Source organism: Nyctereutes procyonoides, unplaced genomic scaffold (assembly GCF_905146905.1).
Source record: "Nyctereutes procyonoides isolate TBG_1078 unplaced genomic scaffold, NYPRO_anot_genome, whole genome shotgun sequence".
Taxonomy (NCBI): Eukaryota; Metazoa; Chordata; class Mammalia; order Carnivora; family Canidae; genus Nyctereutes; species Nyctereutes procyonoides.
In genome coordinates this window covers 26,525,819-26,541,508 of record NW_026575030.1, presented here as the reverse complement: position 1 = coordinate 26,541,508, position 15,690 = coordinate 26,525,819, and the positions used below count along the sequence as shown (strand labels likewise).

At 47.5% G+C, this 15,690-nt stretch overlaps 1 protein-coding gene across 1 annotated transcript in view; it reads left to right on the top strand.

The window, feature by feature from the left end:
- The window catches only part of ARHGAP31 (Rho GTPase activating protein 31), a 109,687-nt gene that overhangs the window by 81,081 nt on the left and 12,916 nt on the right, over positions 1-15,690 (top strand). Inside the window, exons 7-10 of the mRNA XM_055316525.1 lie at positions 2,146-2,344; positions 4,667-4,791; positions 11,267-11,329; positions 13,379-13,954. Coding sequence (XP_055172500.1) covers positions 2,146-2,344; positions 4,667-4,791; positions 11,267-11,329; positions 13,379-13,954 — 963 coding nt within the window. The remainder of the gene's footprint in view (positions 1-2,145; positions 2,345-4,666; positions 4,792-11,266; positions 11,330-13,378; positions 13,955-15,690) is intronic.

Genomic DNA, 15,690 nt, shown 5'->3' with positions numbered 1-15,690 from the left:
GAACAGCATTGGGCTCCCCGCAGGGAGCCTGCCTCTCCCTCTGCCTGTGTCTCTGACTCTCTCATGAATAAATAAATAACATCTTAAAAAAAAAAGTTATATGACTTGCTTATTAGGCTAGATGTGGGAATGGGTGGCATGCCAAAGAAAGGAATGAATGAAAAAAAGTACTCCAGGTTTCCACTTACAGCTGGGTGGCGCATGGTGCCATTTACTAACTTGACGAAAATGGGAAGGGTACCAGTTTAGAGGGAGGAGCAACAACCCCAAGCTCTGTTATGAAATGTGAAGTTAGGGATGCTTGTTAAACATCTAAGCAGAGACAATGAGCAGGCCTTAGGACCCTGCAGCCTGAAAGTAGGGGGAGAGGTGGGTGCTAAACCAGCTGAGAGGTCTCTTGACCCTGCAGTGTAGGTTCTTGCATCGATCCAGTTGTTCCCAGAGTGATTGAATTGTTTAAGTAAATAAATAGTTAACAAATCGCAAATATGACGGGATGAGCACTGGGTGTTATTCTGTATGTTGGTAAATTGAACACCAATAAAAATTAATTTATTAAAAAAAACAAATCACAAATAATCAAAATGCAAATAGTAAGAGTATAGAAAATTTAAATATTTTAACCTCCTTGGGATTAAGTTGAAAAACTCGGTTCAAGTTAGAAACTACTGAGAAGTTTTTAGGATTGCGGATTTAGTTCATTTAGTTCATTGCAGTCCTGAGGAATGACCGTCATGCTGTCCTGCCTGGAAGAACCCAGTGTTCCGCACCGTCTCTGTTTTCTTCAAGACGCTTTTTCAGTGGTTTTATTTTCCTCCTCCCAGAGAGGGTCACATGCTCTGCAAAGCGAAATAGTGCCATCAGGGTGCTCTCTGAAAATTAGGTGAGTCCAATACCCAAAATGGTTGCTGAGTCTCGGTTGGTCCAAGTTATCTTTGAGTCTCTTTACACCTTCTGAAGGTATTACAGGAAGCTGGCAAGGTTGCCAAAGACCACGCAGAGGCCAACTTAGACCTCTTCTTCGTTTACTTAGATCAAGTTTTCTCAATCTTGGCACTGCTGACATTTTGTGCTGCATAGTTCTTTTTTGTTTTTTGGGGTTTTTTGGTTTTCTGTTTGTATGTGTCATTGTTTTTTTTTTTTTCCTTTCTTATTTTTCCACACTAGATAGCCCCCTTCAGTGCTCACAGCCCACTGGTAAGGAGGTTGGGTAATGGCGTGGGGCTTCTTGCTCCTCTGGCACAGGTATACCATGAGGGTCCCAGAGAAGGGCCCACCATCAGTGCACCCCATGTGCTAGTGCTGGGTAGTTCTTGTTGGGGGGCTGTGCTGTGCACTGTAGGATGGTTAGCAGCATCCTTGGCCTCTACCCACTAGATGCCGGGAGTGCTCCCACACATGCTTATGACAACCAGAAGTGCTCCAGACATTGTCAGATGTCCCTAGGGAAGCGGCATGGGGCTGGAAAATCGCCTCAAGTTGAGAACCAATAACTTAAGAAAGGAGATGACCCTGGACACCATTGGTCTCTCATCATCACTTCCATTTCTTAAAATAAAAAATAAAAACAAAATAAAAAAAAAACAAAAATAAAACCATAGGAAGAAAAGATTAGCTTGCATACACTTAATACCACTGAGTCGTGAGTAAAAAGCCATCTGTGTTTTAAGGAATAGCACAGGTTATAAAATGTCTTTTCAGTTCAGAGATATAAACATTAGTGATCAAGGGAAACTATAGGCTCCCACATTAAATTGCCTTGGAGTGTGTGTGCTGCGGCTGCAGAGAGCAGGAACAGTCTCCTGCCTTGTTCTAGCTGAGCGAGGCCATGTCTATGGCTGGACATACATTCCTCCCTGGCCAAAGTACTAGGCAGTAAATGCTCAGTAAATGTTTGTCCCATGAATGAATGAATGAATGAATGGTCCCTCTCTGAAAAGTACAAGTAGTACAGGCTACCTCTCCTGAAGCCCTGTGTGCCTGCTGGCTATCTGGCCATGGAGTTGTCAGTTCCTTAGGTGCAGCCTCGGCCCCCAACCCCCAGAAACCAGGGGGTCTGGAATGGAGGCGCTGTGGGTGGGGAATCTGGCTACACTGGATGCACAGGCCTCCTTCCACCACTGAGCTCTTTTCTTTTTTGTATAGAAAACCCGCCCATCATGAAGAGCCTGACCTTGCCAGCCCTCTCCTTGCCCATGAAGCTGGTGAGCCTGGAGGAAGCTCAGGCCCGGAGTCTGGCTACTAATCATCCTGCTCGGAAGGAAAGGAGGGAGAATAGCTTGCCTGAAATTGTCCCTCCCATGGGCACCCTCTTCCACACTGTTCTTGAGTTACCAGACAACAAGTAAGCAGCATTCTCTTAAATTCTGGGGAATGTTTGGGTGGAGGCGGACAGAGTACGTAGTTATATAGTCTCAGAACCAACAATGGCAGCACAGGTTGTGGGGACAGGCTGGGTTGAGATGTGAGGGAACATTCCAGAAGAGAAGGGAGCTGCCTCTACAACTCTCTATCACCAGGATTGATGTCTTCCCTCACTGCCCTCAAGTCATGAAGACCAACTCTCCCCCGAGAGATCCCTAATGATGGGGGTGGGGCTCATAGGGGTCAAGAGTCATGACTAAAATCCCTTACTCCTTAGTTTAGACAAAACAGTCTTGACATTCTCAGAAGGACATCTGCTAAGATCAAAAACTTGACCCCCTCCCACCATCTTCCACCTCCAAGTGACATTATAAAAGCCATAGAGATGAATGGAGGATAAGCTGACAGGTAGTGCCACGCTAGAGAGCTCTGGGCATGCAGCACTTGGGGACACGTATGCCTGGCTTCCATTCTTCCTACCATACCTGTCAGAGCCCTCCTTCCCCTCCAAAACCAACCTGAACATCAATTTTATTCATAGGATACTTTCTTCATTGCTTCCTCTGTTGTAGCCCTGGTCTCCACACATTCTTCTTCCCTTCTCACCTTCACACCCGTAAAAAGTAGGCAGTGATTGAAGCAGGACCCCTAAACTCTAGGCAGACAGTAGGTGGAGGGGCTGAAAGGCAAAATTTTCATTGGAGACTGTCAACCTCAAAGAGGTTTGAAAATAGACACCTTGGACTTCTTGTCAGCATGACCCCCAAGATGGTGGGGCTGTTTCCATCCAGGGAGGGAAAAAGGGGCTCCACATTACACAACAGTAGGGGTGCCTGTCACAGTGCATGTGCATCATGGGGATGGCATGCCTAGAACTCACCTGGCGAGAAACCCCTCCATTACCTGGAGTATGTGGATCATGCTCTTATTAGACTGAGCCCCATTACTTTGCTCCCTAAATCCCTGGAGAATGAGACTTCCACCCAGAGATCAGAAAGAAGAGTACCTCAGGAGGACCATCAAGTGCATTTTCTCTGTGCCTTAACCACAGATGGGGCACACCATACCCCAAGGCATGCCACCCTATAAAGTAACCTCCCAGGCCAAGTGCTTGGAAAAAACAAACAAACAAACAAACAAACAAACAAACAAACTAGGCCCAATTCAAAAGAAAACCACTAAGCACTGCAGATCTAGCTCTGATTGATTATAAAAACATGTCGGGCTTGCGATCTGGATGCTCTGTGAGAACCCTGTGGAGAAAAGGTCCTTTGTGGAAGCCACAGGTTGTAGGGTTTCATTGAGTGCTTTATGAAGTCTGATAGCTGCAGGGGCCAGAGCAGGGCAAGGCCTCTATGGTGACCTCTGGTGGCACCAGGCTCCCCGCACCCAGTCTAGCACTCTCCTTTTCTTGCCTCCTACTGAGGCAGCCTGGTGGGAGACATCAGGGAAATGAGAAGGAAACCATGGACCGATGCACCGGTCAGCCCTCTGCTTTCTCTGCAGTGATCTTTGACCACACCCAGTGGCTTTCTCCCAGGCTGGACTCCTTTCCAGGTCACTTTCTCGTATGCCTCCTATTCAGCCCATGGAAGTCTCTGCTAGCCCTGTCCTCACCTGTGGGTGACCTAGCAGTATGGCCAAAGTGCAGGGGGCATAACAGCACTGAGCTCTTTGGTCTTTAGTGTTTACTCCTGCCAAAAATAAGTGTCTTTGAAAACCTAGGACTGCGGTGCTTACCAGAATTCCTACCAGAATTCCCAGAACTGTGTGTGCTCACTTGTGACCTCCAAGTCTCCCAGCCATCCCTGCTTCTGTCTGCCCTCACACCTGCCTTCATTAGCACACCTTTGCTCCTTCCCCCTGGGGAATATGAAAGCCTGCCCTGTCATCCACGACATTCCCCAGACAGGGCCATACTCAGGCTCAAACTGAATTTTATTTTATTTTATTTTATTTTTAAAGAGGTGCTTTCTTTTATTAATTTTTAAAGATTTTATTTATTTATTCATGAGAGATACAGAGAGGAGAGAGAGAGAGAGAGAGAGACAGGCAGAGGGAGAAGCAGGCTCCATGCAGGGAGTCCGCGTCGATCCTGGGTCTCCAGGATCACACCCTGGGCTGAAGGTGGCGCTAAACCCCTGAGCCACCTGGGCTGCCCTGAATTTTAGAGAGGAATTTCCTGAAATGTCAGAGCCATTTGTAACCAAGAGCATGATTAGGGCATGCATTCTTAATTTAAAGATCCCAAGGAAATGACCAGTTACCAAACTAACCCTTTATTATGGCTTGGCTCTTTTAGAAGAAAGCTCTCCAGTAAATCGAAGAAGTGGAAATCAATATTTAACCTGGGACGTTCTGGATCAGACTCCAAATCAAAGCTGAGTAGAAATGGGAGTGTATTTGTGAGAGGACAGAGGCTCTCAGGTAAGAATCACTAGCAATTATGTTTTACGAGATATATATTGTATTAGAAAAACTCAGTTCAATCTACCTCCTGCGTAGGAAAGAATCCACCCTCCTGGTGTAGATGTATTCACCTATCTGGAGACTCTCTGAACCCCATACTATTAAGAATTTATGGAAGGTTATCCCACAGGCATAATCACTCACTAACTCCATTTTCAGCCCTTCTCCCCTCTCGAGTATAGGCCACGGGGCTGAAAATTCCAAGCTTCCAATCATGGCTTGGTCTTTCTGGGGAGCAGCCCCCATCCAGGAACCTACCCAGAGTGGCCTCATTAGAGCTAAAGATGCTCTTATCACCCTGTACTCCTAAACCAGGGACAGATCCAATATAGATGTTCTATTTTATACGTATTTATTTATCATATATATAAAAGGAGATCTATATCTATATCTATATCTATATCTATATCTATATCTATATCTATATCTATATCTATGTCTATATTTGTGTTTTTTTCCTAGCTCTGTTTCTTAGGTCTTTGGTTTGATCATGTCAAACTCACTAGACCTGAAACATAAACTTAAAGATTAACTAAGGAGTCTTTTTTTAAAAAAATAATTTTAGATTTACAAAAAAAGTTGCAGAACTAGTACACAGAGAACCCTTGTACCTTCACGCGGCTGCTTTTGACGTTAACCGTAATACAGTGAGCCAAGCCAAAAAATTAACATCAATACAATACTATTAAATAATTTACAGACCTTATTCATAATTGACCAATTGTCCAACTGATATCCTTTTTCTGGTCCAGGAATGCATATTGCGTTCAGTTTTCCTGCCTCCTGAATCTCCTCCAGTCTAGGACATTTTCTCAGTGTTTCTGACCATGACACTCTGGAAGAGTACGGCCATTTATTTTGTAGACTATACTTCAGCCTGGGTTTGTCTAAAGGTTTTTCATGTTTCATGATTCGATTGAGGTTATGAGTGTTGTGCCATCTTAGCATGTCCTATCAGGAGGCACATGGTGTCAATATTTTATTGCTGGTGATGTTAACTTTGATCACTTGGTTAATGTGCTGTCTACAAGTTTTTGTTCATGTAAAGTTATATTTTTTCCCTTTCTGATTAACGAGTATATTGTGGGAAATATTTTGAGACTATGAAAATATCCTGTTTCTAATTATACTTTTATCCCTGAATTTTAGCATCCATCAGTGGTATTTTTTTAAGATTTTTAATTTATTCATTTGAGAGAAAGAGAGACAGAGACAGAGAGAGCACAAGCAGGGGGAGAGGGAGAGGGAGAAGCAGGCTCCCTGCTAAGCTGGGAGCCTGACATGGAGCTCCATCCCAGGACCACGACCATCATCCTTCCATCATTCCTTCTACATCGATCAATTGAACTGCATTATAAGTAAGATCTGTCCCTTCTCGTGTCCCATGACTCATGCCCGGGTTATATCTAATTTTTAAATAGGAGTGTTGCCTTGTGAGAATGATAACTGAATAATCAATGGGAATTGGTGCAGGAGGAACTGAGGGGATCACAGTACAATGGGGAATATAACCAATCCAGCTGAATACTGTCATAAAGGGAAGTACAAAGAAATTTGCCACAGTGACCTTTGAAAGTCTGATTTTTAAAAAAATGATGGGGGGCAATACTTATGGAAACAAGTTGTAAAAGGTAAATGTACAAATGCAATGAGAAAAACTTGATTGGAACCTTTGGGGGGAAGAGGGGGCTACAAATGATAATTTTGGGGACAGATAAGTTATTAGTCGGTAGTTACTAGATGATATTAAGGAATCGTAAATTTTCATAGAGTGCTGATGGTTCTTAGGAGGCATATGCTAAAGTTGAAGTATTTAAAGATGAAGTGTCAAAATACTGAAACTGACTTTCATATGATTCAGCCAAATTTAAGTGAACAGGTACATACAGATGCAAAAGGAGAGAAAGGAAATAAATGGTGAAGGTAAACCTGAGTGGTAGGTTTAGAGATCTTCAAATTTTGTGAATGTTTGAAGGTGCTGTGGTTTTTGTTTTTTTTTTTTTTTTTTTTTTTGAAGATTTTATTTATTTGAGAGAGAGATCGGGGGAGAGGGAGAAGGAGAGGAGGAGGAAGAGGATCTCAAGCAGACTCATGCTGAGCGGGGAGCCCAGTGTGGGGCACGATCACCTCAAGACCATGACTTGAGTGGAAACCAAGAGTCAGAGGTTCAAACAACTGAGCCACCCAGGTGCCCCCAAAGTGCCTTTTTTTTTTTTTAGGATTTTTTAATTTATTTTAGAGAAAGAGCACACAGGGGCGGGGCAGGGGAGGTGATGAGGGACAGAGGGAGAGAGAAACTTTAGCAGACTCCACAGTGAGTGCAGAGCCTAATGTGGAGCTTTATCCCAGGACTCAGAGATCATGACCTAAACCGAAACTAAGAGTTGGACACTTAACCCACTGTGCCACCCAGGCGCCCCTGAAGTTTTTAACGATAAAGATTTTTTGGAGGAAAATAAATGCTTATAGGAAAAATAAGAGAAAATATTTTTAAGGACTTTCCTTGAGCCCAGTGATAACTGTATGCCAAGTACAAATGTTAGAAGTCTTCACAATCTGCCTACTGGGGTAATGAGGGATGTCACCGGGTATACTGGTTACAATGATTCAGGCTGGAAATAATAGAACATCCAACTCAATTGGCTTATGCAGTGAGGGAACTCACCGGGCTCTGTAACTGGACACCAGATGTAGGGAAGGTTTCAGGGTTTAACACAGTGGCTCTGTCTCCATTCCCCTTTTCCTCAGCTAAGGCCTCCCCTGTGGGTCAGCTTCATCCCCAGACTGGTTTCTTTGCTGTGACGAAATGGCTATAGTACTTTAGGCTTTCCCTCTGTCACTATGTCCAGAAGGAGAAAGAACATCATTTTTGGTAGCGTGCTCCTAAGAGCAGGGACTCTTCTTTCCCAGCAGCCCCCATTAGAAACACCCCCCCACCTCACCACCATCTCCGTTGCCTTCACTGAGTCATATGGATCAACCCCTAGGGCCAAGGGAGTGCCCTGCGCTGACTGGCTTAGGCCTGGCTTCCTAAACCAATCACTGGCAGGAGGAATGGGATTACAGTGAGATGCACCCAAGAAGTACAAGGGCTTTGTGAGACGGAGGAAGAGAAACTGACTCTGGGTAGGCATCTACAACATTCACCATATGAGGAATATGCCTTTCCAAATGGAAAGATATCTCAGGCGAAGAGGGCAGGTGGCCACAATTATCGTAGATCAGATACACATCAGAAATTAGGATTCGCAAAGGAGAATTTGAGGGGAGGAGTTCTTGGCAAGAAACTCCCGATCTAATAATAAAGAGATTTGCTTAAGTACATCAAAGAGAATTCCGGGTACAGAATCGGTGATACAATGCAAGAAGTTTACCAAGTAACAAAAAGTCAAAAACAATAGAGCAAAACAAACAGCAAAAAATGAAATCAGTGATTCGCTTTGATCTTGCCTTAGGAAGATTTCCACCCCCTCCCGACACCCCCTCCCTCCATGTGGTTTTCAAAAGGAAGAAGTCCAAGGTGCCGGCTCAAATGGTAGTCAACTCACAGAATGCACAGGATGTCCCTGGCCAGGGGGTCCCAGCCCAACTGCACCCCAGGGGTTCACTCCCATAGCAGATCTGCCCTAGGAGGTCTGTGGGGGAACCAGAGTATTGGCCATTTTTAGAAAATTGCGCAGGTGATTCTGAAACACAGCCAGTATTGGAAGAAGCCACGGGTCTAAGACCTCGTGAACAAACTAATCAGAGACAGATCCTGGAATGGCTGAACTCTGAGGGGATGCAGGGCTGATGCAGGACCCATGAGTGCCAGTACAGGTGGCTTTCTGACCCTGCCTACTGCCGAAGTGCCCACTCTTCACCAGAGGAATGAATGTTGCTCAGACCCTCAAAACTGAAGACCGGGGGTGCGGGCAGCTTCTGGTCGCATCCACCCACATGGTCTCTGTAAGTGATGCATGAACTCACTATTTGTTGAAATGTGCATGTGAAAAAAGTCGGTAGATTAACATATGTAAATAATTTTAACAATCTTTTCTAAACTCCATAACTAAGGGAATTTTCAAAATTGATTCACCATGTAGAGCACTGGGGACTTTTTTGGAGGGGGGCACATGAAAGGGTCTTCACCCATATTTAGAAAGCTGAACAGAAATAAGAAATAAAGGAGAAGAAAAACTGGGGTATTTTTTTTAAGGTTTTATTTATTCACTCATAAGAGACACAGAGAGAGGGGCAGAGAGATAAATGGAGAGAGAAGCAGGCTCCTCGGTGGAGCCCGATGCGGGACTCGATCCCAGGACCCAGGGATCATGACCTGAGCCAAAGGCAGATGCTTAACCACCGAGCCACCCAGGTGCCCTGAAAAACTGAGGTATTGACCAAATGGAGATGCATAAACTTTGTGGTGTCCTGGACACTAACGTACTGGAATTTATGTATTATCCAACAGGGAGAGTCCAGGGAGGTCTCCAAGTGAACACCTTTAAGCAGGGAAGACCCAAAGCCATAGGGATAATCCAAGAGAGGGGGCTTGAGGACCCAAAGCTGCCAGAAAACTGGTAGATGAGCCTCCATGAGGTCAGGACAAGGTCTCAGACAGAAAATTATAATCTGAATATAGTCATGGGCCAAGGAGCCCTGAGCGCTTAGTCACCATCCAGAAACGGAGCCAGGGAATCCTTGGGACTATTCCCCAAAGCAGCTGCTGCGGCCACTGAGGCCACAAGAGGCCATATCATTAGAAGGGGGGTCTAGGATGCCTGGGTGGCTCAGTGGTTGTGCATCTGCTTTCAGCTCAGGACCTCATCCCAGGGTCCTGGGATCGAGTCCCACATCGGGCTCCCTGCATGGAGCCTGCTTCTCCCTCTGCCTGTGTCTCTGCCTCTCTCTCTGTGTCTCTCATGAATAAATAAATAAAATATTTTTAAAAAAAGGGAGGAGGTCCAACGTGGAAGGTGAACACTGGTGGCCGTGCAGAGAGAACTGCTGCCCATCCTCTGTGACACTTTGTGTCATCAGGTCACTGGCGCCGCTCAAGGGTGACATGTGAAATTGAGAGGAAGTCCAGAAGTGCAGCCTCTGGAAAACCAAGGCGGAAGCTTGTCTCCAAATGAAGGGGCACTGGCCAGGCAGCTGTAGGATAAAAAGTCAGTTTGGAAGCTTGTGGAAGTAGCAGATCTGGAAGGACAGGAGTTCTAGAATATAAGTCTCGAGTACAAGTAGAAGCACGGAGGTCGGAGGCAGCTGGCTCTCCAGGGTTGGGTGCAGGCAGAGAGAAGCCCCGAGCCAGGGGGGCCAAGGGGCTAATTCAGAGCCTCCCAGAGCAGCAGGGCTTGGGGCAAGGAAGAAAACGGGGGAGATTTAAAAGAGGGATGCCCAGCTCAGTTTGGGGTAGGGCCAACTCCGAGAGGGCTCCCTGCAGGCCATCTCCTGAGTCCCCCGGCTGCTGAGCCCTGGGCCATCCTGAAGAGCAAGACCAGCAAGGGTTCCTCCTTGCTGAGCATTTCCTCTGCCCTGGGTTAGTGCCACCTGATTGACACAACAACTCTATTTTTCCTCATTTCCCGCATGAGGAAACTGAAGTTTCGGGAGGTCAGTTGTGTGTCTGAGGTCACGCCGCGCAGAGTGGCAGGGTTGGGATTCGAAGCCAGAGTGACCTGACAGCCACGAGCCCTGGGGCTCCCACTCGGCTCCCAGGCTGTCCTCTTGCCCCTCCTGGCAAGCTGCCTGGGAGGAGCTACCTTCCAGCCAGCTCAGCAACCTGAGAACAAACAGCATTTCGAAGGCCTGAGTCCAGTGCCTGGAATCTGTGTTTACTTGGTGAAGTCACACCCGTCCCCAGATCTGCCTGGGTGGCTTACCGAGATGCACAGAGGACACCAGGCACATAGTGGGTGCTCAGGAGAGGCTTGGTTTGGATCTGCTCCCCGGTGAGATCATTTGGAGGAGCAACCAGCCTGCAGCCCTCAGGGGCAGAGCTGCACGGTCCCTTGGGTCCCCCTCACCTGCTGCACCAAATTCCTGCGTGCTGTCTGACGTGGCTGTAGTCACGAATCCTGCCCTCCAGCCTGCCAGACGGCAGGAGGTGTTGCTTGGAGCCTCGTGGAGGATTTGGTTCCCCCTGGACGATTTGGTTCAGCGCCTCTCATTGGCCAACAGCCATCAGACAAAATTGTAGTTTACCTTTACCTGTCAAGTGTCCCCAAAAACCTTGATCTGCAAATGCCCTGTTTTTATAAGCTCAGTCCCATGATGAAAATAAGAGCATCCAGGGTGGAATGGGGGAACGTCTTCCAAAGGGGAAAATGATAAATACTTGAAAAACTTTCCTGAAGAAAGTTCTCTTGTGTCCTTGCAGCCTGGCTTCTGTTCTGATCACTTCCTCTCAACATGCACTCATCAGGGCTATTTTTCTTCTTTTTGTCTTTAGTGGAAAAGGCTACCATCCGACCAGCTAAAAGCATGGACTCGCTGTGCTCAGTGCCTGTGGAAGGTGAGCTCTCACAGCTGCTTCCAGAACTGGGGATTGTCACTGGGAGACAGGAGCTCCCATACCAGACCTGCCTTCACAAGCTACCTGCCTGCTGGTCTCGTCACAGTCAAGCACGTGGCCTGGTCCCAAATCCCCCCTGACCCCACCCGAGCACAGTGACTTCACACAGCTCCCCCTCTGCCGCTGCCCCACGTCACACCACAGGCCTTGGCCTAAAGGGCCATGCTCCTCCTCCCGCCTTCCTCTAACCGCAGCTGGAGATGGCAAGCCTGAACCAGGTGAAAGGGCAATTCCTGTGAACCAGGGCAGGCGAGACTTCCCCCTTGGGTGTAAAGAAGAGCCCAACATTGGTTTTTACCTCACAGTTCAGTGCCTCGATAGAGAAGTCTTGAATTTGCACGCTCCCATAGGCATTAGCTCCCTCGTACCTGTTGGCTCATGATTTCGAGTTGTTGAGTGATTCATTCATTTACCAGTGGACGGCGATGGGCACCAGCCTGGCATGCAGCTGGTCATCCTGTGGCGGGGTGGCTGTGTGTAGTGCTGCCCACGAGGTGACACATCGACAAAGCGACACCATGTTGGTCTTAAGGGCTGACTTGCCTGTCCCTCTCGCTTCTGTTTTTGTTAAGCAGCCAACGGGCACTGCTTCGAGTCGTGAGGCACAGGGCTTCCCTGGCAGCAGACTGTTTAAACTCCCCACGCTTATCCCATGACATTCCAGCTCCTTTATTATTTTTTAAATTTTATTTATTTATTCATGAGAGACACACACAGAGAGAAACAGAGGCAGAGACACAGGCAGAGGGAGAAGCAGGCTCCATGCAGGGAGCCTGACGTGGGACTCAATCCTGGGTCTCCAGGATTACACCTTGGGCCAAAGCCAGGCGTTAAACCACTGAGCCACCCAGGGATCCCCTCCAGCTCCTTTAATACAAAATATTTTGCTCTCTGATAAGTGAGGCATCCTGAAACAATGCAGAAAACCTATAGAACAACCTTTTAAAAATAATTGTAAAATACTCAGGGACCTCTTTTTGAGCTGGCTGGATGCTTCTAGCATTTTCCTCACCTTCGTATTCAGCCATTTGCTTTGGTTCCAGAGCCTCTTGAGGCAGTTCTACAGAATTTAGGATTTTGAGATCGAGGTCCTCACTTCGATGGGCACCGGGCAGCTTGTCGGCCGCCCAGGGACTCGGTTTCCTCGCGTGTTAAAGGTCATGACACTTGTCCTACGTAAGCGGTCATGAGAACCGTAAACCCCATGCTGCATGGACCGTGCAGCGGGGCCCTTAGGACCTCGTGGGGAGTTACTGTCCCGATCCCAGGCGACTCATGTGTTATCTCGCAGCCTCTTTATTTCCCATACAGATTTTTCTCTTCTTTGCTTTCACTTTTAAGCCAGTCGCGAAATTGCTCCTCACAATTGGGCTTTCTAACTTTTAGTTAATTTACATTTCTAGTTTCTCATCCCCTGAAGCAGCAGGAAGAAGCCTGGGAAAAGGGAGGAAGGTCTCGCTGAGAACAGCATTTGTTTCCTTGCTGGGAAATCAAACCCCTGTTGGAGTCCATCTGCCAGAGGAGGCTTAAAACAATACATTTTTAAAGTTTTAAAGTAAAACAAAATTCTGTTATTTTGCCCTTTTTGTCTTCTCCTTCATTTTGAGCAAACGTCGTGCCGCCATCTCCCAGCTGTCTGTTTTATTTTTTCATGATCTACGGTCACCGGGTGGTGGAGGACTGCTCTGGCGACCTTAGCAGTGGCCGCCTTCTGGAAACCGCTCTACCTGCAGAGTTTAGAACAGGTGCATGCGACGCAGTCGCAGGTGGTCCTGCCAGGGCCTCGTGCCCGCATTCTGTGCTTGCTCTCGCGTCAACCACGTGCTGTCTGCCTGTCTTTCCAAGAAGGGCCCCGCTCTCATCAGAATGCTCTGCCTCTGCAGTGCTGTGCACCTCCCTTCCTGGAGGCTGTGTAGTGGGGTGTGGGGGTGCGTGTGAGTGCGTGTGTGCACGCCCCGGCTGCTGACCCCGTGTTTGCTCTTTCACTAGGGAAAGAAAACAAAGGAAATTTTAATCGAACGGTCACCACCGGTGGATTCTTCATTCCAGTGGCAAAATTGCATTCGACCAACCCCGGCAGCTCATGCGATCTCAGCAAGCAGGAGGGCGAGTGGGGCCAGGAGGGGACACCAGTGGGGGCAGAGGGGGGCTTCGACATGAGCGGTGACCGAAGCCAACTGCAGGGTGCTCAGGCCCGGCCCCCGCCCGAGCAGCTCAAGGTGTTCCGGCCCATCGAGGACCCCGAGAGCGAGCAGACAGCCCCCAAGATGCTGGGTATGTTCTACACGTCCAGCGACAGCCCCAGCAAATCTGTCTTCACCAGCAGCCTCTTCCAGATGGAGCCCTCTCCTCGGCACCAGCGCAAAGCCCTGAACATCTCTGAGCCCTTTGCCGTGTCCGTGCCGCTCCGAGTGTCAGCTGTCATCAGCACCAACAGCACCCCATGCAGAACACCCCCGAAGGAGCTCCAGTCACTCTCCAGCCTGGAAGAGTTTTCTTTCCAGGGGTCAGAGAGTGGAGGTTGGCCTGAAGACGACAAGCCACTGGGAGCCGAGACTTCTGCAGGTGAAGCACGGGAGGGAAGGCTTCTTTCTCTTCCTTCCTTCCTTCCTTCCTTCCTTCCTTCCTTCCTTCCTTCCTTCCTTTTTCTTTCTTTCAAGATTCTATTTATTTAAGAGAGAAAGTGAGAGAAAGAGAGAAAGCACTAGTGGGGTGAAGGGCAAGAGAGCAGCAGACTCCCCACTGATCAGGGAGCCCGATACAGGGCTTGATCCCAGGGCTCTGGGATCGTGACCTGAGCTGAAGGCAGATGCTTCATGGACTGAGACACCCAGACATCCCAGGAGGGTTTCTTTTCATTGCAAGGGATTTAAAAAACAGACTTAAACTTGTTTAAACAGAGTTTGCAAGACATTATAGTGAAGTGGTGAAGACTGTGGGCTCTGGAGCCAGATCGCTTGAGTCCGAGTCCAGTCTCAGCCATTCCACTGTCCCATCTCTATTTATTTAGTTTCTTAAAAAGACTTTACTTATTTATTCATGAGAGACAGAGAGAGAGAGAGAGAGAGAGAGAGAGAGGCAGAGACCCAGGCAGAGGGAGAAGCAGGCTCCATGCAGGAAGCCTGATGTGGGACCCAATCCCAGGACGCCAGGATCACGCCCTGGGCCGAAGGCAGGTGCCAAACCGCTGAGCCACCCTGGGATCCCCTACTGTCCCATCTTTAGCAGCTGTGTGCCTCAACTTCTTAAGCCATAAAATGGGAACGATGTTCCTACTTATATCTTCTTCAAAAGTTTGTTGCAAATACTAAATTAGTGAAGCTCTCAGAACAGTGAGTAATACATAGTAGGTACTCAGTAAGGTTGCCTATTATTTTAGTCACTCATATAGTGAGAAGGCAGTAGGAAAAGCTCAAAGAATTCAACTCATCTTGACTCAACCTCTCTCCATCCATCCATCCCTCATATCTGCAGAGAATGTGGCTAGCAACCCTAGCAATGAGAAAGGGTATCTTGCTCCCAATGACTATATATCAAATGCAGGGAAGACTCTGATTGGCCTGCTTGGGGCTCATGACCAGCCTTGGACCAATCATGGTTGCCTGGCACTGAGGGTTCTAAGACTGGCTAAGCCTGAGTCTCTGAACCATCTCTGGAGTTGGAAGGGGTTCTGTGGTCAACAGCCAACTGTGACCCACATAAAATGGAAGTAGGGAGAACCTCAAAGGAAAGGAAAACTGACAGACAAACCAACAAATGCTCATTGTGGTTTAAGAATATTTTCATTAGGGCAGCCCGGGTGGGCTCAGCGGTTTAAGCACCGCCTTCAGCCCAGGGCCTGATCCTGGAGACCTGGGATCGAGTCCCGCGTCGGGCTCCCTGCATGGAGCCTGCTTCTCCCTCTGCCTGTGTCTCTGCCTCTCTCTCTCTCTCTCTCTGTCTCATGAATAAATAAATAAAATCTTTAAAAAAAAAAAGAATATTTTCATTAGGGGCACCTGGTGCCTCAGTTGGGTAAATGTTTGCCTTCAGTTCAGGTCATGATCCCAGGGTCCTGGAATTGAGCCCCCATCCCTGCTGAGCAGGGAGCCTCCTTCTCCCTCTCCCTCTGCCTGCTGTTCCCCTTGCTTGTGCTCTCTCTCTGTCAAATAAATAAATACAATCTTTTTTTTAAAAAAATATTTTTGTCATTAATATTAGCTAACTTTTTTGAAACAACCGTTATGGTATCAGGCACTGTCATAAGTGTTCTACATGTGTTATCTCCATTCTCCACACAACAACACTGTGAGGGATAGGTA